This window comes from Pan paniscus, chromosome 7 (genome assembly GCF_029289425.2).
Source record: "Pan paniscus chromosome 7, NHGRI_mPanPan1-v2.0_pri, whole genome shotgun sequence".
Lineage (NCBI taxonomy): Eukaryota > Metazoa > Chordata > Mammalia > Primates > Hominidae > Pan > Pan paniscus.
This window is the reverse complement of record NC_073256.2, coordinates 51,944,523-51,971,243: the sequence shown is the minus strand read 5'-3', so window position 1 is coordinate 51,971,243 and position 26,721 is coordinate 51,944,523. Positions and strand designations below refer to the sequence as shown.

Genomic DNA, 26,721 nt, shown 5'->3' with positions numbered 1-26,721 from the left:
TGGAGCAAAATACAGAAAGAGAAGGTTATACAGAATGAATAACTGCAGGAAATCCCTGCTACGCTTTGACTGGAGAGGCACAGGAGGGGTGGCATTGCCCAGAGTGTGGGCCAGTGGGTCTCTGAGGCTCTACTGTTGGGGGTGAGTTAACCGGGCAAGAACTCTCTAGCCAGCACTCCCAGGTTATTGTCACTGCTACTATCGCTATCACCACTGTCTGCTTAGCTCACGTCACCACTGCCACTACTCCTTGATGCTACAGCTGATCTTATCACAGTCAGTAGTGCTAATGCTTGCTCTGCTACATGAGAATTGGAAGAGTTTCCTACTCTCTTCCTTCTGAGACAGGATAGTTCCCGTGACTCCCTTGTGGGCCTTGCGACAGGGATGGTTTGTTTACTTGTTTACTTGGCCACCATGCTCAAACCCCTTGCAGGAAGGGGAGCATGCAGGTGAGCGGGTGCAGGAGCCTGGGCAAATGCTTTTGGGCGCCAGCAGGAACAAAACGCATACCAGCCTACGGCAGTGTCTAGGGGTTGCCTGTGACCTCTGAAGCCCCAGAGGGCATGTGTTACAATCAGTGCTCTTTTAGCACTTGTCGTCCATGGATGGCTAAGTGTTAAACAGCTCAGTGGAGAGTCAGTTTGACAGCCTCTTGAACCTACGCTCAGGTCCTTATCCAGTGCCCAAGAGGAATGAGGTCAAACTGACTTGAAGGATGGTGAATGTGGAGATTTTATTGAGTGGTGGAAGTGGCTCTCAGTGGGATGGAGAGCTGGAAAGGGGATAGAGCGGGAAGATGATCTTCCCCTGGAGTTTGGCCGGGGATGGCCAAACTCCTCTCTAACTGTCCCTGGCCAAACTCCTCTCCAATCGTCCCCGGCCGAACTCCTCTCTGACTGTAATCTCTGATGTCCAGCTGCCTCTTCTCCTCTCCATGTTCAGATGCTCCTTCTCTTCTGCTTTTCTGCCACACCGCTCTGCTCCTCTGCCAGTGGAGCTTGGGGTTTTTATGGGCACAGGATAGGTGGTGGGGCAGGCCAAAAGGCAACATTTGGGCAGGAAAGTGGGGATGTAAATTTCTCATTTAGGGCCGAGGGTCCAGGCTTGAGGGTAGAACCCTTGCCAGGGACCCCACCCTCTTCTACCCAGTATTTCACTGCCTCCTGTCTGTATCATTCCCACCTTCAGTCTTCTTACAGTGCTCCTAGTTGTAACACCTAATTGCAAGCCAGTTGTCCAGGGAGCCTGAGGAATGAAGTTTGTAGAGTTTCAGCCCCATACAATAAGGAGCATAGCATAGAAGGTTGGACATGGAGCTGAGCAACTGACAAGCCAATGACTCATGCAGCCTCCTCTTAGAAAAAAGTACTAAGCTGACTCTGTGCTCTTTATGAACCTGGATTTGGCTGAGAGTACTGTAATCTTGGGCTAAAGACTGTTGTACTAATAAGGCTAGTGTTTTAAATCCGAAAGGCAGGTGTGTTGGGGGACATTGGTGTATCTGGAAGAAATTTTTCTCCACCAGAAAGGAAGTCTCTGCTTTAAATTCTGTGCTTTAGAGATGGATTTATATGAGCATTGGCACATTGACCCATTATGGTGGAGATTTTTTTTTTTTTAATTTTTAACAGCAAAACCTTTCATGTATATCATGTTTTGTTTCTTATAGGAAATTGGCATTGGTATATTTGAAATCATTCCACGAAAAATATAAATGTGAAAAACAACTTTATCGCTGGCTTACAGTGTTGGTTCAGCATGTGAAAGATTAAGGGGCTACTCAGATCTGGGGCAGTGTTGCTAAGTGGCAGGTCCTTATGTGATCTGGAGTCAGTCTGGACATTGTGGGTAAAGAGGGGTGAGACTTCGAACAGGATTTGAGTGAACTTCCACCCTCACTCCAAAGAAGAAGAGGAAATGAGTGGTTCACTTGTGGGGGTCCTGAGTGGATGGATGGGAAGGTTTGAGGGATTAGGTGAGGGTCAGTTAGCAAGCAAGGGAGAGTCATCTCTTTCCCCCTTTTTACCTCATGCCAGGTCCCAAGAAGAATCACCACCTTTGGCAGAAAATGATGGTAATTTTTATTTTATTTTATTTATATTTTTTTGAGACAAGATCTCGCTCTGTCACCCAGGCTGGAGTGCAGTGGTGTGATCACGGTACACTGCAGCCTCAACCTCTTGGGCTCAAGCGATCCTCCTACCTCAGCCTCCTGAATATCTGGGACTATAGGTGTGCACCATCACATCCAGCTAATTTTTTAAAAACATTTCTTGTGGACAGGGTCTCACTATGCTGCCCAGGTTGGCCTTGAACTCCTGGGCTCAAGCAATCCTCCTGCCTCAGTCTCCCAAAAGGACACAGCAGTTTTATGGTAGAGATTATTTTTTAAAACAGATTACCTTTGGAGAGCATTCTGCAGAAGCACTTCTCTTTTCCAAATTAAGGCAGGCTGGGCTTTCCACATCATTAGTGTGCTAAAGCTGGCTAACATTTCTGTGGGTGTAATTGCAAGTACCAAGAATGTCATTCCATGGAATCAACATTGCAGCAGGGCCTGTCATCCCTCTGGTCCTTTCCTATTTGCTGGTCCAACGTTCTTGTCCCCACCCGGGATTTTCAGCTCTAGATGAGTGATTCACACTGCATTAGTAAAGTGAGGTTAATAATGTATGTTGCCTTCTGTTTTCACCAGTTTGTGTGGGAGTAATGAAAGAAGAGGCCATGCTCCTGCAGAAGGAGAGGGGCATATAAACACGTCCCATAAAGTATGTCACTCTCAGGCTCCTCTGCTCTTTCAGATCCAGTCTCCATAGTCAGCAATCTGCCACCCTTTGCCAGCATTCATTTTATTCCATTTGTATTCCAAGTTGCAATTCCCTTTACAGTGCACATTAGTGCCAAAGATCTGTTTAGCTGTTGTTTAAAGGAACGAATACGTTTGTCAGAATTCAGTAAACACAAAATAACCCAGAGGAATGAAAGTTTGAATCTGAAATTGTTAAATGTAAGAGCAGTGAACATGACTAGAAAACTAGTGAGCCAATTGCACATACATTAGTCACATTTTTGTGGATATACCATAGGTTAATTGATTTTCATTTCTCTATAGACTCCAGTTCCAACTCTTGTTACAGTAGGCATTGCGATGGAGTTGGGGAGAGCTAAATAACTCAGTTTTTTTCTGAGCCACATCCAATACCTTTTAGAAATTGTCCAATATTGACACTTATGTTCTAGGCCATGATATCCCCAGTGAAGTAGTTTAGGTTGGTCGTGGTTCTTTTTTTGTTTTGTTTTGTTTTGTTTTTGAGACAGAGTCTCACTCTGTCGCCCAGGAGGGAATGCAGTGGTGCAATCTCGGGTCACTGAAACCTCTGCCTCCCAAGTTCAAGCAATTCTCCTTCTCAGCGTCGAGTAGCTGGAATTATAGGCATGCACCACCATGCCCAGCTAATTTTTGAATTTTTAGTAGAAACAGGGTTTCACCATGTTGGCCAGGCTGGTCTTGAACTCCTGACCTCAGGTGATCCACCTCAGCCCCACAATGTCCTGGGATTACAGGTGTGAGAGCACCATGCCTGGCCAGGTTGGTCATGGTTCTAATTTCAGTATTCTTCAGCACTTACCATCTGAAGCTCTAGGCTTAGGAGAGATGGATGCTTGCAGGGCAAAATGACGTGTTTTTATTTATTTATTGTTTTTTTTACTTTTTGAGACAGAGTCTCGCTCTGTCGCCCAGGCTGAAGTATAGTGATGTGATCTTGGCTCACTGCAACCTCTGCCTCCCCAGTTCATGCAATTCTTCTGCCTCAGCCTCCCGAGTAGCTGGGATTACTACTACCATGTGCCACCATGCCTGGCTAATTTTTGTATTTTTAGTAGAGATGGGGTTTCACCATGTTGGCCAGGCTGGTCCCGAACTCCTGACCTCAAGTAATCTGCCTGCCTCGGCCTCCCAAAGTGCTGGGATTATAGGTGTGAGCCATTGTGCCCTGCCAAAATGACCTATTTTTAATCTTCTCCAGAGAAGTTTAGTTTGAAAGCATCTGACAATCTCACAGAAAACCTATATTAGCGTGATTGCACACAGGCACACGCATGTGTGATTGTGTTTTGTGTGGATGTATCTCAGGGAAGTTACCAGGAAATGCTTTTATAGATAGCAAACATGGGAAATATTTCTGGAAGGCTAGGTCCCTTTAACTTTCCTCTCTATTAATAAGCATCTCCCACTATTAAAGGCAGCTGCACCCCTGCAGACTAAACATAATTCAGATGAATGCAGGAGACCTTCTCATTTTCATTTTTAAAATGGCCTGTTGCTTCTTCATGCATGCGTATGAATAGATTCTGCAGGCATTTTTGGCCACTATAGATTGTATGCAAGAGGGATCTCAGCCTCTTCTCCCCTTCCTTCCCACATGGAGATTCTCATATCAATATAGCTATGAGTGAGCCTGTAAGCCTGCATCTCCTAGTTGTCATGAATGACAGGCTCATTATACCTAGTGCAGGTTTGGAGTCCTGTTCCTATTAGCAACACAGCCTGAGTGGACCTACATAGTGGCCACAAGAGTCTAGACACAGCTGCCTTCAGCTCTTCCTCGTCTTTCTTGATGTAGACCAGCAGAGTTGGGACTTGAGCCCTGTCCATTCTCTGAAGCACCTGAGGCAGGCTTTGTGTCTTTCTGCTTCCCAGCGCTGCATCTGGTATCTTTGCTGAGGTGCACCCATGCTGAGCTAGGTTAAGAATCTTCCATGTGCCACCTAGCAGGTAGCAGCAGACAGTGAGTGGTGTTTGGGTCACTCACTCAAATCCCCTGTGCCTGATCCCCCCAGTTAATTCTGGACCCACTTTTGTTTTAATCATATCCTCTTTAATCTCTCATCTCACACCTTAAATCCCTGCTTCTGATTCCTGTGGACTGGACTCTAGTACTTTCTCTCCCAGGCAAATGGCCTTGATTCTCTGTTATGCCTTAGGCGGCAACTTTGTGTTCTAACTCAATTTTATAGGTTCTGGTTCCTATCATTGGCCTCTCAGCCAGCTTAGACCCTTTTTGAGCAGCAGCTGTTGTACTTCAATGCAGTCAGTTGCCTTTCTTCTCACATTCTCTTTCATATCCTCATGTTTCTCTATCTTAATGATTATTAACCTTTGCCAGCCATCCAACTTTATATGCCATTAGATTTCAGGTATATGGGTGAGTGTTCTTTTTTAAGCCTAAGGTCAAATATAGCAAATGCCAATAAACAAGGACAAGCCCATTTTTACGTTAGTATGTCATTGCCAAAGATTGAGAATAAAAGCCTGCTATCAAAACAGAGGCACTTTCTTCAGCAATTTCTCTGTGCTTAGTACATGTCCTGTGACATAATCTTATCTGATCTTTGTTTAAAAGCCTTTCTTGATTAATTGATTTCTCATTGATGTAGTGTTGGCACTGAAGAGTTTATCTTTATTTGTGGGAGTGTACACTGGCATTAAATAATTAATTTTTATGAGCTCTGCCAGAAAATGTTGATAAAGTTTTATTTTGGCATAAATATATATTCGGTATTTTCTTTTCCAGTGGGTATTGGAAGATGGATTTTTTCCCGTTTCCTTATATTTATTTTAAAAAAACTCAAGGGTCTACAAAATTATCCATGTCAAGAATACTTCAGAAATTGTATATTACCTATTGTGTTATTGTCTTAGTTCTTCTTTCTCAGTTATTGAAATAAGTTCTCCCTGATTGGATCTCCACCCATGCAGCCAGGAAACAATCGCTTACCACATCCATCACTTCTGTCTGCACATCATCATGTTTCAGAGGTTTTTCAATTAATCCCGTGGATGCTAGGATCACTCATAATTGTAATCCTGTTAGGCCTTCTTTATTTCTCCATGCGCTTGTTAATTCCTGTCCATCCTGCAGTGGTCTGTAACATAGTGCTATTATCAGCTCTTTCATCTTTAAAAGCCTCTTGTCTACCATTTTGACTAAGATTGATTAACTGCACTTTGCTGAAATCGATCATTTTGGATTAAAAAAAATCTATCCTCTATATTTCTTCTGGCTACTTTTGCATGGTTTCACTTTTTTTTTTTTTTTTTTTGCAGTTAATCAACCTGCTGACCTGGTTGCTTTCCTTTTTTGGCTTCCTTTCTCTTGCTCTTTTCTTTTTAAAGAACTGTCTTTATCTCTTTATTTCTCCTATTTACTTGTAGGTAACACTTTCAGGAAGAAAAGCCCATTGCAAGAGGCAGTGGAATAAATTCTCCTTTAGAACCTGGCCAGACACGACTCCTGTTTCCTTTTTCATAAAATGAGAAATGATAGTCCCCCTCTTTGGTGATCCTCTCCCTCAGTAGTTTCTGGGGTGAAAGCTTTGTGACTGACTGCCAGGCACTTTGCAGTGACACTGTAACATGCTTCATATGTGTGTGTGTATGACACACACACACACACACATATTTTGAGACAGAGTCTTGCTCTGTCACCCAGGCTGGAGTGCAGTGGCTCAATCTTCACCTCCCAGGTTCAAGTGATTCTCCTGCCTCAGCTTCCCAGGTAGCTGGGATTACAGGCAATGTGCCACCATGCCCAGCTAATTTTTGTATTTTTAGCAGAGACAGAGTTTCACCATGTTGGCCAGGCTGGTCTCGAACTCCTGACCTCAAGTGATCCACCTGCCTTGGCCTCCCAAAGTGCTGGGATTACAGGCGTGAGCCACCGTGCCCGGCCACATGCTTCTTATTCATAGCCTCAGACTCCTCTGTATTCTAATCTTACCAGGTAGACCCAAACTTAGCAACATTCTTTTGGAAATACTAATTAATATCTCATTTTCTTCTCCTAGGTACTGACTTTAACATAGATAGCTTACCTCTGCCTCGGAAAGCCCATCATGACTGGGCTCTTTTTCACGAAGAGTCCCCGAAAAACAATTATAAGCTCTTTCATAAACCAGTGATCACCTTGTTCAACTACACTGCCACGTTCAGCAGGCATTCCCACTTGCCACTAACTACCCAATACTTGGAGAGCATTGAAGTCCTGAAGTCACTCCGATACCTAGTTCCTTTGCAGTCCAAAAACAAGCTTAGAAAAAGACTTGCTCCGCTGGTGTATGTACAGTCAGACTGTGACCCACCATCAGACAGGGACAGCTATGTTCGCAAGCTGATGACTTACATCGAGGTCGATTCCTATGGTGAATGTTTACGAAACAAAGACCTCCCTCAGCAGCTGAAAAATCCAGCCTCTATGGATGCCGATGGCTTTTATAGGATCATTGCACAGTATAAGTTTATCCTAGCTTTTGAGAATGCAGTTTGTGATGACTACATCACTGAGAAGTTCTGGAGGCCACTGAAACTGGGGGTAGTCCCTGTATATTACGGATCCCCCAGCATCACAGACTGGCTTCCAAGTAACAAAAGTGCTATTCTTGTATCAGAATTTTCTCACCCCAGGGAACTGGCAAGTTACATCAGACGACTGGATTCTGATGACAGATTGTATGAGGCCTATGTAGAATGGAAGCTGAAGGGTGAGATCTCTAACCAGCGACTTCTGACAGCTCTCAGGGAACGGAAATGGGGAGTGCAAGACGTCAACCAGGACAATTACATCGATGCATTTGAGTGTATGGTGTGCACCAAGGTGTGGGCTAATATCAGGCTTCAGGAAAAGGTAAGCAAATCAAAGGTGGGCATAGAGCCAGCAGGCTAGCCATCTTGATGTTCTCTGCTCTCCTGCATTTCCTTCTGTTGTTGCCACCTCATCAGTGTTCTTCATTCCTATCAGAGAGACCGGGCTTTGCAGGAAGGTTGAATATTCCATTGCTACCTTTTGGGACTGTCATGAAGTTTACAAGCCCTGGACAGGCCTTCATTCCTGAAAGCCTTCATTTTCCTTTATTGTTTCTTCTGGAGGATCCCATGCTGCAGGTGCTGGGCAGTGACACAGAAAACTGCAGAAAAGGGGAAGAGTCCCTAACATAAAAAATTAAGAGTTCTTGCCAGGCATGGTGGCTCACACCTGTAATTGGAGCACTTTGGGAGGTTGAGGTGGGTGGATCACTTGAGCCCAGGGGTTCGAGACCAGCCTGGGCAACATGGCAAAACCCCATCTCTATTAAAAATATAAAAATTAGCCGGGCATGGTGACATGCACTTGTAATCCCAGCTACTCGAGAGGCTGAAGTGGGAGAATTGCTGGAATCCAGGATGCAGAGGTTGCAGTGAGCCGAGATCATGCCACAATACTACAGCCTGGGCGACAGAGCGAGACTCTGTCTCAAAAAAAAAAAAAAAAAAAAAAAAAAAAAAAAAAAAAAAAGAGTTCTGCTTATCCACACGGTCAATCCTTTAGCCTCTCCATCAATGCCATGGCGAAGGAGTATGATAATTTCTGCCAGACCTCTCACACTGACACTCCACAGCCTCCACTTTCAAACTCATTTTCATTTTGCTTGCTGCTCTAATATTTACTCTTTCTCTTTCTGGCAAACATGTGCTTATTAATATAGAGAGAAACTACTGAAATAATGATGGGGATAATCCTTATAAAAACTTTCTTAAATTGTTATGAACTTCTTAGTAATGTCTTCAAATTTCTAGATGGTGCTTGGTGTTTGTTTGCTTACTTTATTTGTTTATAATGGGAATGAACCTACTTTATGTGTAACTTAATTTATTCAAAGGAAATTTGTTGAAAGAAAAAGATTACTTTCAACTTCTCCTGAAATTTTTACACAGTGAGGTGGCCCACACATGGCACTTGCCTATCACCCATCATTGCTGTGCCAGACTCTCATAGATGTTAAGGTTTTATCTAAATATTTTCTTCTTCTTCTTCTTCTTTTTTTTTTGAGACTGAGTCTCACTCTGTTGCCCAGGCTGGAGTGCAGTGGCACCATCTCAGCTCACTGCAACCTCCACCTCCCAGGTTCAAGCAATTCTTGTGCCTCAGCATCCTGAGTAGCTGGGACTACAGGCATAAGTCACCACACCTGACTAATTTTTGTATTTTTAGTAGAGACGGGGTTTCACCATGTTGGCCAGGCTGGTCTCGAACTCCTGACCTCAGGTGATCTGCCTGTCTCAGCCTCCCAAAGTGCTGGGATTACAGGTGTGAGCCACCACGTCTGGCCTTATCTAAATTTTCTGAAGGCCAACAACTTTTCTTAAATATTTACATGTTTACTTTGGTTATTATATGAATTTTAGGTCAAACATAAACCTAAACAGTGTGTGAAATTATCTTTAGGTATTGTATGTATACCATATGGGGCTCTCAGATACTAACTATGTAAATGGTAGACAAATTTAAAATATTTGAAATATATTTTTTAAGATTTTAAGAATTATTAAAATTTAAATTCTTCTTTCTTGTTTTGTATAACTGTTCAACTCATAAAATCATTTATTTTATGCTGACTGTCTTGGTCCACAACATGAACACTAAATATTACATCATTCTTCTCAGAGAATGCATCCTGATTTCTGATGGCTTCCTGTATGATCTAATTTATAGGGCCATAAGCAAAAAATTAAATACACACACACACACACACACACAAACACACACACACCCACCCATGTGAAAACATGAGAGAGTAGAGACCACATTAATTGCCCATGCTATACCAATTATTTATTCTCAAAATATATCAAGGTAGAAAACAGAATTTCTGAGGGTGATGATTTGCTTGGGCTAGGTTTCAAGACCATTTCAAGGCTTCAAGATTATATTCACAGAAAACTGAAATATGCAAACCCTAACTGCTTCTGTACCTCACAAAAACCCTATTGAGATAATTATTGCGAACTGGAAGAGAGGGTATGCTGGCGTTGGTAAATAGCTTTTTTTTCTGAGACAGAATCTCCCTCTGTCTCTCTGGCTGGAGTGCAGTGGCGTGATCTCGGCTCACTGCAAGCTCCACCTCCCGGGTTCACGCCATTCTCCTGCTTCAGCCTCCCGAGTAGCTGGGACTACAGGCACCCGCCACCACGCCTGGCTAATTTTTTGTATTTTTAGTAGAGACGGGGTTTCATCGTGTTAGCCAGGATGGTTTTGATCTCCCAACCTCGTGATCCTCCCGCCTCGGCCTCACAAAGTGCTGGGATTACAGGCATGAGCCACAGCGCCCAGCGGGTAAATAGCTTTAGAAAAGATGTAGGAGATCATTCCTGCAGTTCTAACAGAAACAGCTAACTGAATGTGGCATTTCAGAATGCCCAAAGGTAGTATGATTGGATGTCCTTCTCTTTGGACTCATTGAGGAAAATGAGAGTAGGCTTTTCTCCAGCCTGCTCTGATTCCTCCCAGAGAGGTGGTCAGCGAAGATGATTAGGAGGCTTTGCTTGCATTTTAATGAAGTAGTTCCAATTCCAAAATGCTAATGTGCTTATTATTGAAAAGCAGAATAAAACGTTCTATGAAAGTAAATGAAAAGGTATTAGACTTTTTTTTTTTTTTTTTTTTTTTGAGACGGAGTCTCGCTCTGTCGCCCAGGCTGGAGTGTAGTGGCGTGATCTCGGCTCACTGCAACCTCTGCCTCCTAGGCTCAAGCGATTCTCGTGCCACAGCCTCCCGAGCAGCTGGGATTACAGGCGCATGCCACCACACCCGGCTAATTTTTGTATTTTTAGTAGAGACGGAGTTTCCGCCATGTTGACCAGGCTGGTCTCGAACTCCTGACCTCAGGTGATCCACTGGCCTCGGCCTCCCAAAGCTCTGGGATTACAGGCATCAGCCACTGCGCCCAGCCACCAGTTTTCATTTGCACTTATTTTACGGGATTCGTTCTATATGGCACAACATAAAGTAAGCTACTTAAGTATGTTTCATTTTTTATTTTCCTCTTTCAGCCAAAGTGATTCTCCTGCCTCAGCCTCCTAAGAAGCTGGGATTACAGGCACCTGCCACCATGGCCAGCTAATTTTTTTTGTATTTTTAGTACAGATGGGGTTTCACCACATTGGCCAGGCTGATCTCGAACTCCTGACCTCAAGTAATCCACCTGCCTTGGCCTCCCAAAGTGCCGGGATTACAGGTGTGAGCCACTGCGCCCTGCCTTCCTTCACTCTTGGCCAGTGATTTGATTATTCTTGGCTGCTTGCCTGATAGGGTGACCCAGACCCTCTTCCCTCAGGAGCCTGTGGTTGCCTTACCCCTCTGAGACTGTGATCATGGCAGTTACACTTTCCCCTGTTCATCATGGCCCCGTCCTCGACAGACCCTGTTTGCTTCCACTGTGTAGTGGGAATGTCATCTCCTCATGAGTCCATTACCACGACCAGTACAATAATTTCTTCATTTTCCTGCTTGCACAATGAATTCAAAGTGACCGGGTAGCAGTTACAGTTCTGTAGATTCAAGTTCAGTGGGCACCTTCCTGTGCCCCTAATGGAAAAGAATGCCCCTTCCCCCACCACCTGGGAACCAGGAACCTGGAAAGCCTAGGGTTGCAGGGATGAGAACCACAAAATAAGCAAGTGGGTCACTGGGAATGAGGGTGAGATTAGTCAGTTCTACTTCAATGGGTTGGTTCCTGTATCTAGTCTAGGTATTTGGAGCACAGTCCCACGTATGGACTACTGGTATCTTAAACCCAGAGAATATTGTCCTTGAGCTGAGCTATTTATAGGCTATTCCATAGTTCTTTGAGGCTGGCTTCTTCTGAGTGATGGAGTACCTGGTAAAACCAGTGACTGCTGTGCCCACTGTCACATTGTTGTCACAGTGTCATGTGTCCATTTTGGTACCTCTCTCACCATGCAATGGGTCCCTGAGTCTGAGTTAGTGTTGTACAAAATACCATGTTGCTGAAGAAGGTATTCTTTTTTTTTTTTTTTAGACAGATTCTCACTTTGTCACCCAGGCTGGAGTGCGGTGGCACGAACTTGGCTTACTGCAACCTCTGCCTCCCGCGTTCAAATGATTCTCCTGCCTTAGCCTCCTGAGTAGTTAGGATTACAGGCGCTCACCACCATGCCTGGCTAATTTTTTATATTTTTAGTAGAGACGGGGTTTCACCATGTTGGTCAGGCTGGTCTTGAACACCTGACCTCAGGTGGTCTACCCACCTCGGCCTCCCATAGTGCTGGGATTACAGGTGTGAGCCACCACGCCCGGCCTGAAGAAGGCATTCTGTAACCCCTGAGTGATAGAGTAGGCAGAGGTATGGGGGACAAGGAAGTTCCCCATGAGTATATCTAAGGTAGGTGTCAATTTCAGCAAGGACTAATTGCTATTCCTTCTCGAGTAAAAGGATTTTAGCCTGTCACTGGGAGACTAGAGACTAGATATTCTCCTCAAGGAATTGTGCCTTATCAGAAGCTTTAGCATTGATCATTGTTGCTGGTAGATCAGGTCTTTAACAGTGGCAGTGATGAATTCTGCCTTTGAGTGAGAGCCAAAGCTCTTCTGTTCATGCATAGCCTCCATCATTCCTACAATGTCCTGTTCATGGGTCAGTGGAACCAGTATTGGGGTAACAAAGGGACAGGCTGGCTGAAATCCAATAACTCATAATACCTACCTGCTTGTTGTGAGCTTTCTCTCAGTGGCTGCTTATTGGTGTGCATCAATATCAGATACTGATTGGAGCCGTGTTGATCCTGTGTAGATACCAGTTTCAGCAAGGCAGCTGCAGTTGGAACTACTGTCAGGTTAAGTTCCTGGTAGTCCCCTACCATCTGCCATGATTTATCTGTTGTTTTTTTTTTCAGGGGTCAGAACGGTGAATTAAATGGTGGTGGTGGGGATTATGATGGGGAAAACTCCTTGGTCTTGTGGGGCATTGATCTCTACAGTTTTTCCAAGACGATGGTGTTGCTTCAGACTTACTATCCTGTCTGAGGGGGCAGTTGTTTTTTGAGACAGAGTCTCACTCTGTCACCCAGGCTGGAGTGCAGTGGTGCAATTTCGGCTCACTGCAACCTCTGCCTCTCGGATTCAAGCAATTCGCCTGCCTCAGCCTCCTGAGTAGCTGGGATTACAGGTGTGCACCACCACGCCCAGCTAATTTTTGTATATTTAGTAGAGACGGGGGTTTCAACATGTTGGCCAGGCTGGTCTTGAACTCCTGACTTCAAGTGATCCTCCAACCTCAGCCTCCCAAAGTGCTGGGATTACAGGTATGAGCCACCGTGCCTGGCCACTTACCCAGTTCTTGACAGTACACCCTAGCCTTTGCTGCTTCTCTTGGTATTTAAGCTATTTCTTCTCAGAGTAGGGCCTCTGTTTCTCACTTAGGTGTTGAGTGCTGGTGATAAAGCAGGTGATATTAATTTTAATGGGGCTTTACCACCAGCAATGGGGCTTTTATTGCCATCAGGTGAATAATGCTCTTTAGCGCCACTCCTGGTACTAACGATCTTAACCTGGCTTCCACAGAAAACAGAAATGGAAACAGAGGCATCTGTGCTGTGATTCTGTTAGGGAGTGCAGTCCTAGAGGGTTGGAGGGAGGAGTAGGGGAGTGAACCAGGGAAGGAAGGAGGGCAATGCGATGATGTTACTGAGCTGAGTGTTAAGTGGGAGTGATTGGTTCGTCCTCAGGACCCTGCCCCTGAGAAGCACATACTGCACTCGGAATCATTCCTTCCAGGTAAGGAAGGGGAGAAAATTGATCCATGGGCCCTGCTTTCTCCGTGGTCCAAAATTTGCCCCACTGGTCCTAACTTGCTCTACCTTTTGGGTTACACGTGTGTGATATGGGTGCTGAGAAGAGTTCCACAGTGACTCCAACAGTTAAATTCTAGAGCAGGAAGTCACATGGAAGGAGGTGAGGTGTACTGTTGGTCAGAGCCCTGCGCAGGTGGGGCAAGGGATAGATGAAGTTGAGAAGTTCAGGAATCTGCTAGAGGGCGGTACTCTTACCCTCGTTCATGCCTACTCTCCCCTAGTCTAATGATCTACTGTTAAGTTTCTTTGGACAATACTCAGGGGCTGCTGGGGTAGGAGAATGTCGGTTTCTTGCTTGTGCACAGTGATGATTTGGGTCTTCAGTTGCCTCCTACAAAACTGGCAACCACTTCCCTTTCAGCCCCTCCTTTACACCCACTGCCAGAGGTTCTGTGCACCACCAAATTCTGCAGCATCTTGTGCACGCTGCAGTGAACGTTGAGTTGCTTTTCTGCTTTCCCGCTGCTTCTTAGAACTCAGCTTTCTCATCAACTAAGTCATTTGCCACCCATCTGTTAACTTTGCAACTTCCGAAATTTTTTGTTTTCTTTATCATTTTGTTTTTCTTCAGGAATCTATGCCATAAAAAAAAAAAAAACACCTTGCTGTCATTTTATGGGATTTCAGGAGGGAATGAAATTAAAAGTGTGTGTCTAGTCAACCATTTTTATTTGGAAATCTCCATTTGATTGATTGATTGATTGAGACAGGGTCTCTATCACCCAGGCTGGAGTACAGTGGTGTGATCTCGGCTCACTGCAACCTCCAGCTCCGAGGCTTGAGTGGTCCTCCCACCTCAGACTCCCGAGTAGCTGGGACTGTAGGTGCAGCCACCTTGCCTGGCAAATTTTTGTAATTTTTGTAGAGATGGTGTTTTGCCATGTTTCCCAGGCTGGTCTCGAAGTCCTTAGCTCAAGCAATGTGCCCATCTCAGCCTCCCAAAGTGCTGGGATTGCGTGTGTTAGCCACTGTGCCCAGCCTATTTTCTTTATTAAACAAACTAGTTGAAAAAAATTGTATTGAAGATGCGCTCTGATTCGGGCATTATTGTGCTAGATAATGGTAAGCAAGAAAAGACATGGTCCCTTGTCATAGGGCTTACAGTTTAGATTAGACATTATTAAAGGAATAAGCTTTGTGCACTGTGAAGGAAAAATTCTCTAAAATGAGAGATCTGGATGCTTTTGGTAAAGGTTCTACAAGAGTCTTCCAAAAGGCCATCTTAATCACTGGCAGCCAGCTGTTAGTACTACCGCCACAGTATCAGAATACAGCTGTTACAGAGATTCCATTAACTACCATGCTAAGATGATGAACTCGTAACAAATGCTGCATTTAAGTGCACTCTCTTCATTTTAAAGCTTTCTAGCATAAGACATCCCTTGGTACTAAATCACCACCAGAAGTAATAACCCTAAGTCATCAAATGGGCACTTACCAGGAGAGCATGAACTACCTTACATGTCCTTTCTTTGAACAAACTTTTATCTACTATCTATGAAGGGTAAGATCTTATACTTCCTGTATCATGATGTCAGTTGTTCAAAGACAGATGTACCTTAGGTCAAAATTTTTCTTCCTACAGATTAAATGTGATGTTTTAAATAGTTTGGATTTCTTTTTAAGTTAGAATGATAAAGTATAAAAGTGGGGGAAGGCTTCTAGGAAAAAAGGATTTAGTACGAAAGACTAAAAGACAGGATAATTTGGTGATTTCCTATCTGTATTTAAGCTGAACAAAACAGACAATCTGTCTTAAGGTTAATAGAATTTACTTTTTAACTGGAGTTGCCTGTAGTAATTTTCCATTGCTTTATATATTTTATATATACACATATATAAATTTGATTGATTGAGACAGGGTCTTCCTCTGTTGCCCAGGCTGAAGTGCAGTGGTGTGGTCATGGTTCACTATAGCTTCCACTTCCTGGGCTCAAGTGATCCTTCCATCTCAGCCTCCTGAGTAGCTAAGATTACAGGTGCATGTCACCATGCCTGGTTAATTTTTTAAAGTTTTTCTGTAAAGTTGGAGTCTCACTATGTTGCCCATGCTGGTCTCAAACTCGGGTCAAGCCATTCTCCTGCTTTGGCCCTCCAAAGTGCTGGGATTACAGGTGTGAGCCACAGTGCCTGGCATTTTTTTTTTTTTTTTTTTGAGACAGGGTCTCATTCTATCACCCAGGCTGGAGTGCAGTGGTGCAATCATAGCTCACTGTAGTCTTGAACTGCTGGACTCAAGCATTCCTCCTGCCTCAGCCTCCTGAGTAGCCGGGACTACAGCATGTGCCACCATACCTAATTTTTTAACTTTTATTTTTGTAGAGACAGGGTCTTGCTATGTTGCCCAGGCTGGTTTTAAACTTCTGACCTCAAGCAATCCTCCCACCTTGGCCTCCCAAAATGCTGGGATTATAGGCATGAGCCACTGTACCTGGTCACTTTTTGTATTTTAGATTGAAGATGAGAAGGAACAATTCCAAGTGGGAGATTATTAGTTATCTCATGTTTTCTACATATAAACCATCTGTTTTCTTATCATTTATCTTCTCTTACCTTCTTGAAGTGGTGGTCTTAGAATCATACAATGTCAGAATTGAAAGTAGCTTAGGAATCACCTAATTCAGCATCTCTTTAGCTGCAGAAACCTAGTATTTCCATTTGACTCCTGTTTTATATTACATCTCCCTGCTGAAATTACCCTTATGTTCATGCATATTGTCTCCCTTTTCTACTATATATATATATATAGTGTATATATATAGAGTATATATATAGAGAGAGTATATATATAGTGTATATATAGTATATATATAGAGTATATATAGTATATATAGTGTATATATAGTATATATAGTATATATATAGAGTATATATAGTGTATATATAGTATATATAGAGTATATATAGTGTATATATAGTATATATAGTGCATATATAGTATATATAGAGAGTATATGTAGTGTATATATAGTATATATATAGTGCATATATAGTATATATATAGAGTATATATAGTGTATATATAGTATATATATAGTGTATATATAGCATATATAGTGTATATTTATGTTATATATATAGTGTGTGTATATATATATATACACACACTAAATATATATATATATATATATATATATATATATTTTTTTTTTAGGCAGAGTCTTGCTCTGTTGCCCAGGCTGGAGTGCAGTGGTGTGATCTCAGCCCACTTCAACCTCTGCCTTTTGGAGTCCAGCAATTATCCTGCCTCAGCATCCTGACTAGCTGGGACTACAGGTGCATGCCACCACACCTGGCAAATTTTTGTATTTTTAGTAGAGACAGGGTTTCGCCATGTTGGCCAGGCTGGCCTAGAACTCCTGACCTCGTGATCCACCTGCCTCAGCCTCCCAAAGTGCTGAGATTACAGGCGTGAGCCACTGCGCCCAGCCTTTTACTATATTCTTTAACATACTAATGGTAGTTTAAAGTTCCTGCCTGATAGTTCCAACATCTGAGTCATTTGTGAGTCTGGTTCTGTTGATGGCTTTATCTCTTGATAGTGTTTGTTTTTTTGTTTTTTCTCTTTTTATGTGTTTCATGATTTTTTTTTTTTTGATTCCTGGACATTATGTACAAAAGCATAGAGACCAAGATCAATGTTTATGTATGGCAATGGACATGCCTCTTTTCTGTCAAGGCTGTTAATGTGCATGGGTTGGGGAGGAGGGACGTGTATTACTCCATTTTCCCACTGCTTATAAAGAACCAACCAAGACTGGGTATTCATAAGGAGAGAGGTTAAATTGACTCACAGTTCTGCATGGCGAGGGAGGTCTTGGGAAACTTACAATCATGGCAAAAAGCAAAGTGGGGAAACAAACACATCTTACCACGACAAAGCAGGAGGGGAGGGAGGGAGAGAGGGAGAGAGGGAGAGAGAGAGGAAATGCCACATATTTAAACCATCAGATCTTGTGAGAACTCACTATCATGACAACAGCATGGGGGAGATCACCTCCATGATCCAATCACTTCCCACCAGTTCCCTCCCTTGACACACGGGGATTACAATTCAAGATGACATTTGGGTGGGGACACAAAGCCAAACCATATTAGGGAGGTAGAGTCAGGTTAGTCAAGAGTTGAGCTAGAGTTGGATTTTGTGTTGCTATTGTTACCTTTTGTGCTCCTCAGGTTTCAAACATTTCCAGTAATAATAATTATCCAGTGACTAAGCACCGCTATTGCCTATGTTTAAAGTGGGGCCTGGGGTGTTAAAGAGTTTTTCTCAATATTTCTCCTCCACCCTCAGCGTTTTAGCAATTCCTGCATTGCTATGCCACAGATGAGGTCTATTTTAATATTCTTGCTTCTCCCCACCAGCAAACTCCTGTTATTCATTCCTTAGCAGTAAACTTATGTTGGGAGTAGGGCAGGTTCTTTGTTGTCTTCACAGCCTCAGGCAGGTTCTGGATTCCTGGGTCTCAGGGGTGAAGCTTTTCCGGTGTCCTTGCCTCTTCTTCTCTTGGCAGCCAAGCTCTGCCTTGTATCTGTGGTTAGTTGGAGGGAGAGTTTATGCCCCTCCCCAGTGGTGTAACTTCTGGTATCATGATAGGATTCTAGGCCCAAAATGGTTTCGATCCTGCCCCCAACCATGAGAAAGAGGAGTTTTGCTTCTCCCTCTCCCCAAGAAGTAATAGATTTTTCCCTTGGATCTGGGAGCAGAAGGGTTTGCTACTGCTCCCACAGTGGCTTAAGGCCTTTACATGTATGAGGAAAAGGTCTGGGGAGGGTGGAGAGGCTTCCTGAATTCCCCTAGCAGAGGAAGATCATCCACCACGCTGTGCCAAGGAGGGAGACCCTTTCCAATCCTGTGCTGCCCCCAATCTTCCTTCTGAGCATTTGATGGAGGTCCATAGAAAAGAGCTTTTGATGAATTTGAACTCTCATTTTTGTATCTGGGCATCCCAGCTATTCCAGCTGATATGGTTACTCCACTTCTAAGAATTTATTAAAATTTTAACTGATTTCTTGTTACCTGTTTGTATGGTGATCACCTCTCTCTCCTGTGTTCTGCCAAAGGTGAAACAGATTATCCATCTTTCCTCAAAGGGGCTTTGTCACCCTCTGGAATTCAGTTCCCTGATGGGCTCAAGAAGTTATGAATTTGAGGATTATCTGTATTTTTCTCATTACTAGGAACCACGTTCTCTTTGGAAACAAAATCTTTTAAAATCATACTTTAGAAACAGCTGGTTTTTCCGCACAAGACCTCAGCTGGAAAGGGATACTGAAACTTAAGTTACTTCTAAAACTGTCATAACTACTTCATCAGACACACTTCCTTTGGGTCATACTGTGAAATATTTCTGGCAGAATGTTAGAGTGAAAAGAGTTCATTTCATAAGATTCTTTTCTCTGTGATGTCACCTTGAGTTGGAACTTTATCCTACACTTGATGGGCTCCTCTCCTGAGTGGGAAGGCAAGGAAATAGGGTAATATTACTGACTTTCTCATATAAACCGTTATGCAAGGTCAGGGTTGGGAAGACCATGGAAGGTTATGTGATCTGTACAATTACCAGCTGACTGGTGACTCGAGTATCATGAGCAAGCCATCCATTAGTTTGTGCTGGAGCATTTTCAGTGTTGGTGATTTCATTATTTTTAAAGGTAGCTTATTTTATCTTTTGTTTGTTTTGACAAAAGATAAACAGAACATTTGGTTCTTTGTATTGAACTGAAACTTCCCCTTTTATAGTCAATTCTTTTTTTTTTTTTTTTTTTTTGAGACAGAGTCTTGCACTGTTGCCTGGGCTGGAGTGCAATGGTGCGATCTCAGCTTACTGCAACCTCCGCCTCCCAGCTTCAAGTGATTCTCCTGCCTCAGCCTCCTGAGTAGCTGGGATTACAGGCATATGCCACCATGCCCAGCTAATTTGTTACATTTTTAGTAGAGATGGGGTTTCACTATGTTGGCCAGGCTGGTCTTGAACTCTTGACCTCGTGATCCACCCGCCTCAGCCTAATTGCTGAGATTACAGGTGTGAGCCAATGTGCCTGGCCTTTATAGTCAATTCTTAGCTACCTGCTCTGATTCCTCAGTTTGGCAGGATACAGTCTGGCATCTGTACCTACCAGCCAATAGAGGTGAACAGTGGCCTCTCAAAAGTTGAAAGTTGTTTTGCATCTCCTTACTTGATTTTGTTCTGCTCTTGCTTCAAATCCAGTCTCTATCCAACCATGAACTCTGGCTAACGTAATCACAATTTTGAGCCTAACTTTGGTCCTTTGAACTTGATATTCATAGATTTCCCAGATTTTGTCTTAGCATTCCTAATGGTTTGCAATTTCAATTTGCACTCTGGTTCTCTGTGCTTGGTAAAGAATCCCTGCTCAAGTTCTAGGCCCTTGGAAGTCAGACTTCATGATAATCCATCAGTGGTTCCCAAGTGAAAGGAGGACTTGGCCATCTCTGTCCTTCACATTTTACCAAACAAGTTAATTCACACTTCCACTTATATAGTCCCTTCACTTGAAGGGACTTCTTTGCTTGAAGACAAACTGTTCACTCAAAATCATCACCTCTTCACACTAAATACTCGTAGTATCTCCTCATATATTTCCTATGGGAGTTTTAAAGAAAAGAAAATATGTTGAGCCAATCATAAGTAGCACCCACATTTTTATATTTCCAACTGGTTTTTCTGCTATGCTTTCTAAATTTGGAATGGATGAAGATTCTAATAATTATAAACCTGACACATAATGGATTGTCTTCCCATTAAGACAGTTTTTTTTTAAGAAAAATATATACATGCATATAGGTTGAAGAATCAAATATTTCTACAAAGTTAATTAACAAAAACAGCAGTCTTCCACTTCTTTTCCCTTTTCTGTCCTTCCCAGAAGCAACCACAATATTTAGCTAATTATTTAACTATTTTGGTATTTACCCAATGTTTCTGTTTCTTTTTCTGTTTTTTTTTTTTTTTTTTTTTTTTTTTTTTTTTTTTTTTTTTTTGAGATAGAGTCTCACTCTCTCACCCAGGCTGGTGTGCAGTGGCATGATCTTGGCTCACTGTAACCTCTGTCTCCTGGGTTCAAGCGATTCTCCTGCCTCATCCTCCTGAGTAGCTGGGATTACAGGCACGCGCCACCACACCCGGCTAATTTTTGTATTTTTGATAGAGACAGGGTTTCACCATGTTGGCCAGGCTGGTCTCTAACTCCTGACCTCAAGTGATCCACCTGCCTTGGCCTCCGAAAGTGCTGGGATTACAGGAGTGAGCCACCACACCTGGCCTATTTACTCTATGTTTCTAAGTAACACATTTACATAGTATTCTTTTTATATTCAGTGTTTGAATATAACTGTGTGACTGTTATTAAAAAATAAACCATGTAGTACACTATCATTTTCCCCGTTACATATACAGTTTTTTGTTTCTTTCCCAGGTAATAATTGCGTCCTTATTTGATTATTTTTCCATGTACCTGTCAGTCATTCAGTCTTTGTTGATTGTTTAACTCTCCTCTGAAGATGTTGAGATATGGCAGGCGTCCAGCTCTCTTGATCTTATGGAAGGGATCTCTCCTGGAGCCTCTGACCCACTCCCATCTGTGCTCATTGTCCTCTACCTTAGTGTGGAGCAGCAGCCTGAGATGTCACTTCCCCAGCATTTTGGGAATTTTCTTTCTTTTCTTTTTTTCTCTTCTGTTGACATCTGTTTCCTGCATGCTATGTCTCCTGTTTTCTTAGTTTATTCTCTTGTTTTGGTTGATCATACTCTCCAGTCGCTTCCTGAGAAGAGGTACATGCGAGAATGTGTGAAAATGTCTTCATTTCAGCTGAGCATGGTGGCTCGTGCCTGTAATCCCAGCACTTTGGGAGGCTGAGGCGGGTGGATCACCTGAGGTCAGGATTTCAAGACCAACCTGGACAACATGGTGAAACCCCGTCTCTACTAAAAATAAAAAAAAATAAAAAAAATTAGCTGGACATAGTGGCAGGCACCTGTAATCTCAGCTACTTGGGAGGCTGAGGCAGGAGAATCACTAGAACCCAGGAGGTGGAGGTTGCAGTGAGCTGAGATCATGCCACTGCACTCCAGCCTGGGAGACAAAGCGAGATTCCGTCTCAAAAAAAAAAAAAAAAAAAAAAAAAGAAAAGAAAATGTCTTCATTCTACCCTAAATTTAAGCAATAGGTTAGCTGACTGTAAACCACTAAAATGGACATTCATTTTTCTCAGAATTTTGAAGGTATTTTGCCATTGTCTTTTACTAAAAAACACTTTTAATTTTGTTTACAGAATATTTTAAAGATAGTTCAGATTTCTGTATGCCTTTTCCCTGGCTTCCCCTCATGCTATCATTTTACGTAACTGTGGTACATTTGTCACCAATAAGAAATTCATATTGGCACATTACTGCTTGCTAAACTGCAGAGTCTAGTCATATTTCTCTTTAGTCATATTTGGCCATATTTCTGTAACATCCTCTGTCTGCGCTAGGATCAAATTCGGGATACCAGGCTGTAATTAAGCCATCACGTTTCATTAGTCTCCTCCAATCTGGACAGTTGCTCAAGCTTTTTCTTATTTTTAATAACTTTTCAAGAGTACTGGTCAGTATTTTGTAGAATGTCCCTTCATACAGTTTGTCTAATGTCTTCTCATGTTAACACTTGGGTTATGGATTATGGGGAATAATACCACAGAGGTAAACGTGTTCTCATTGCATCCTATTAGGGCAGCTGTTCCTAACCTTTTTGGCACCAGAGACCTATTTTGTGGAAGACAATTTTTCCACAGACCAGTAGGTGGGTAGGGGATTAGATGTTTATAAGGAGTGAGCAAGCTGGATTCCTCACATGTGCAGTTCACAATAAGGTTCACCCTCTTAGGAGAATCTAATGTTGCTGATGATCTGACAGGAGGCAGAGCTCAGGCGGCAATGCTCACATGCATGCTGCTCACCTCCTGCTCTGCAGCCCGGTTCCTAACAGGCCAGGGAACAGTACTGGTTCATGACTCGGGAGTTGAGGACCCCTGTATCAGGGGATGCATTATACCAACATAACGTATGACTGGTAATGTTAACTTTGATTGCTTGGTTCAGGTGGTATGTGCTAGGTTTTCCCACTGTGAAGTTGCTAATTTTCCTATTCTTCTATGTTTTGTTACTCTTCTGCCCTCTTCCATTCTCCCAATTCTTACAGGTTAATGCCTTTCAAGAACAGTCCTTTTACTCTCATTTTAATGGTGTTTCTGGAGGAAATGAAATTGGATATGTGTGTTCAGTCTGTTATCCTGGAGTTTTTCTGTCTCTCCTCTTTCTGTTTTACTTTTTTTTTTCTTTTCTCCCTTTCTCCCTTCTAAATTATTGGAAGGTCAAATCCTGAACATGTAGGCCATTTTAAGGACTTGGACTTGAACTTGGAATGAGAAGGGCTGCTGAGTGTAGCCTGCAGAGGATCAGAAGTGGAATCAAGGGGTTAGTTAGGAGACCATGGAAATAAGCCAAGACTGAGCGTGGACCAAGCTCATTGCAGCATTTTGAAGCTGGGAGGTATTATGCCAATGTCAGGTACCATTATTGTTGGGTGGAAACATCTTAGTACTGGGGACAGTTGAGTGCAGTGGAAATATATTAAAAACAGAGATTAGTTGTAATGTGTGACAACATAGATAGATGTAAAAACAGTTCTTGGTGAAAAAGTAGCAAACAAATGAGACATACAATAACATATAAGTATATTAAAAATAAATGCCCAGAGATTGAGAACACATTTTGCAATGAGTATTCGAATACGCTTACATGCAAATACAAAGAACTGTGTTAAACATCTTAAAATATTTGCCTATGGGGAGGAGGATAGGGGTGGGATAATAGGGGGAAAAGGAATAAACAAATCAACAGATAAATAACCAGAGGGAGGGGAAGGCTTTAGAATCTAAAGAGAACTATATTCGATCTTAAGTATATACTGTTTGGGGCAATTTATGTAACTTTTTTGTGGTTTAGTTTCCACTCCTGTAAAATGGGGTAGTAGCACCTATTCAATATGCTTACCATAAGAATTAAGTGAGGCAATATGTGAGATGCTTTCTTTCCCCTTTAACTCCATGGGGTAAAGCTGTTGTTTTAAGGAAAGTCTGTTGCTTTAAGGGAATTGTGCTTCATTATCATATGTTTTTAATTCATTTCTCTTTTCTCTTCCTGCAGGGCTTACCACCCAAAAGATGGGAGGCAGAAGATACCCACCTGAGTTGCCCAGAGCCCACAGTGTTTGCTTTCTCACAACTCCGGACTCCACCTTTGAGCTCTTTGCGAGAGATGTGGATATCCAGCTTTGAACAATCCAAGAAAGAAGCCCAGGCACTAAGGTGGCTGGTTGATAGGAATCAAAACTTTTCATCTCGAGAGTTTTGGGGCCTAGTATTCAAGGACTGATTTCAAAAATGATCAGAATGAAACAGACTAGAGCCTTCTTGAGGTTTATTTTCTAGGTTGCCTTAATATTTGAACATAATAGCTATTCTGTTGACTATCCATCAGGATAATAATTAGTTGCTGCAGTACTCATAATGAGCCCTTTCAAAGAATAGATGTAAATTACCCTTAGGGGTTGCCACTATATTTTTTATACTAAAAAAGGAAATATTTCTTATGGACACTGGTTATCTTCCATGTCCATGTCTGTGGACCCACATACTTACTGCCTTTTGTGGAAATTCACCTAGAGTGAGTACTTTTCTTGTGCAATGGAGGGAGACGATCTAGCTATAGATTCTTGATACTCACCTCACTCTCAACAGCTTATTGGTATTTGGCAAACCTGGTATCCTGCAGCTGAGCATGAACATGAAATACATTAGAACTTGGCAATGAGAGATCCCATCTGTTGGTTTCCAGGGATGTAAGTGAGTAATAAAAGCTGTTTCAAGTTTATCCACTATCCACTCTTCAAGTGAAAAGAACTTATGTGTGTCTACCTTCTTCTCCATACCCTGAGCCACCTCTCTCACTTTCTTTAGTTGTGCCTTGCCCTATCGCCTCCCATTTTCCCTTCAAAGTAGAATGTCTTGTAAAGACACAGTAACTCCTGTGTGTTTTGATTAGTGAGATGTTACCACTTACCTCTTCTGCTGCGCAGAATAATATTAAGAATTGCTATGCTTATGATTCAGGCCGCACAGCCTGGACATTTTGAGCAGCGCGAGAGTAGAAGTGAATACCCCCAGGAACTCCAATTGTGCTGAAGCTGATTTGTCTGTTCATAGGATGATGTGCAGCCTGTCACAGTGGCAGCCACAGGCATTCAGTTTGTGGGCATTTCCTGTCATTTCGGATCCTGCTATAGGGAAGGTTCAGCTCTCCTGTCTGGGGCATGTACTGGAGCACCTCAGAAGACAAGGAGGAAAACACTGGCTCATGTTTTCTTTCCATGTGAGGGAGGGGAGGTTTCTAGATGATACTAAAAGCCTGTTGCCACTGTTGTGTCATGATTTCCATTCTTCATCATGGAAAGCCGCAAGTCTCAGAAGGCAGCCAGAGGACAGGAAGAGTCTGTGATGCTCATGTCTGTGTCATGGCATGAGGGGGAATTGACGAGTGCTTGCTTAGCATCAGCTCTCATTGTATTGAAGGCTGTGCCCTTGGTGTGCTTAGCAGTGAGCAGCGTCTTCATTAGGTAGCTCTGGCTGGGCTTTGTCAGCCAGCGTGTGAGAAAGGAGAACCAAAACCAATACCTCCTTATAGAAGCCAGAAGGATCACATTGGATGAGAGAAGGTGTCTATATCTGGGTTCTTCCCAATCCCAGCTCTTTCATTAACTAAATATGATCTTGGACATATCTCTTAACCTCCATCGGCCTTAGTTTTTGCATCCAAAAAGAAGTGATTGGGCTGGTCTTGGAAGGTTTTTTTCTTTTTTTCCCCCTGTGTAACATTCTTCCTTGTTCATCAACATTTAAGAAATTTAATTTTGTAGATATTTTTACTAAAGAGGGTAACAAACTATTTTGGAACTGCTGTATGTTATTCAAGGGAAGCACGCTGTTTGGAGGAAGGAGCATACTTAATGGGTAGTATTGAGGATGAAAGGGAATTTCTCTCTCTGCCATTTTATTTGATAATATTAAAGAAATAAAGACTGGAAAGGGGGATTCCTTGTTAAAGGTCAGATTTTAAATTGCATATGAAATGAAGTGAGTTGTGTTTTTTTGAACCCTCAAAAGAAAGCCTGAGAGGTGATTTATGCCTCTGGCAAGATATTATCATGATAACTTCAGTTCTTCTCCATAAATGCCTTCAGCAAATACCCAGTGCTTATGTGCTGTGTGTATGTCTTAAACCTTAACTTTCATGAAATCTCATTCCATCTTAGTTCTTCATCAAGTCCATAGATAAAATCCTCTCTAAGCGTTTCTGAAGTATGTATCCCTGAACAAATTTAGTGAAATAAAATCATTAATCTGTGTTGATCCCATTTTGCCATACCTTTCACTTTACCTCACTGTCTCCTTTTGTGAAATATTTTAAGAAAGCAACGTCCCTCACAGGACTGTTTTGAGGAATGCCTCATGGCTGTGAAGGAGGTTGTACAATGCAACATTTTGCTTAGCCCTTCAGTACATTTTACTTGGATTGTTTTCAAGAACTTTATTTTTTTCGAGACAAAGTCTTGCTCTATCACCTAGGCTGGAGTGCAGTGGTGCGATCTCAGCTCACTGCAACCTCCACCTCCCGCATTCAAGCGATTCTTCTGCCTCAGCCTCCCAAGTAGCTGGGATTACAGGCACCTGCCACCAGGCCCGGACAATTTTTTTTTTTTTTTTTAGTAAAGATGGGGTTTCAGCATATTGGCCAGGCTGGTCTTGAATTCCTGCCCTTAAGTGACCCACCCACCTCGGCCTCCTAAAGTGCTGGGATTATAGGCCTGAGCCACTGCGCCTGGCCATTCAATGACTAATTTTTAAAAGCAATATTACAAAAGTGGTCAGAAGCCTTTTCAGAAATGTTGGAGAAAATGATCACTAATGC

At 42.6% G+C, this 26,721-nt stretch overlaps 1 protein-coding gene across 1 annotated transcript in view; it reads left to right on the top strand.

Annotated features, from left to right (window-relative positions):
* The window catches only part of FUT10 (fucosyltransferase 10), a 104,016-nt gene extending 77,849 nt beyond the window's left edge, over nt 1–26,167 (top strand). Inside the window, exons 4-5 of the mRNA XM_003830752.5 lie at nt 6,853–7,688; nt 23,902–26,167. Of these exons, the coding sequence (XP_003830800.1) occupies nt 6,853–7,688; nt 23,902–24,129 (1,064 nt within the window). The 3' untranslated portion in view covers nt 24,130–26,167. The remainder of the gene's footprint in view (nt 1–6,852; nt 7,689–23,901) is intronic.
* The last annotated feature ends 554 nt before the right edge of the window (nt 26,168–26,721 follow it).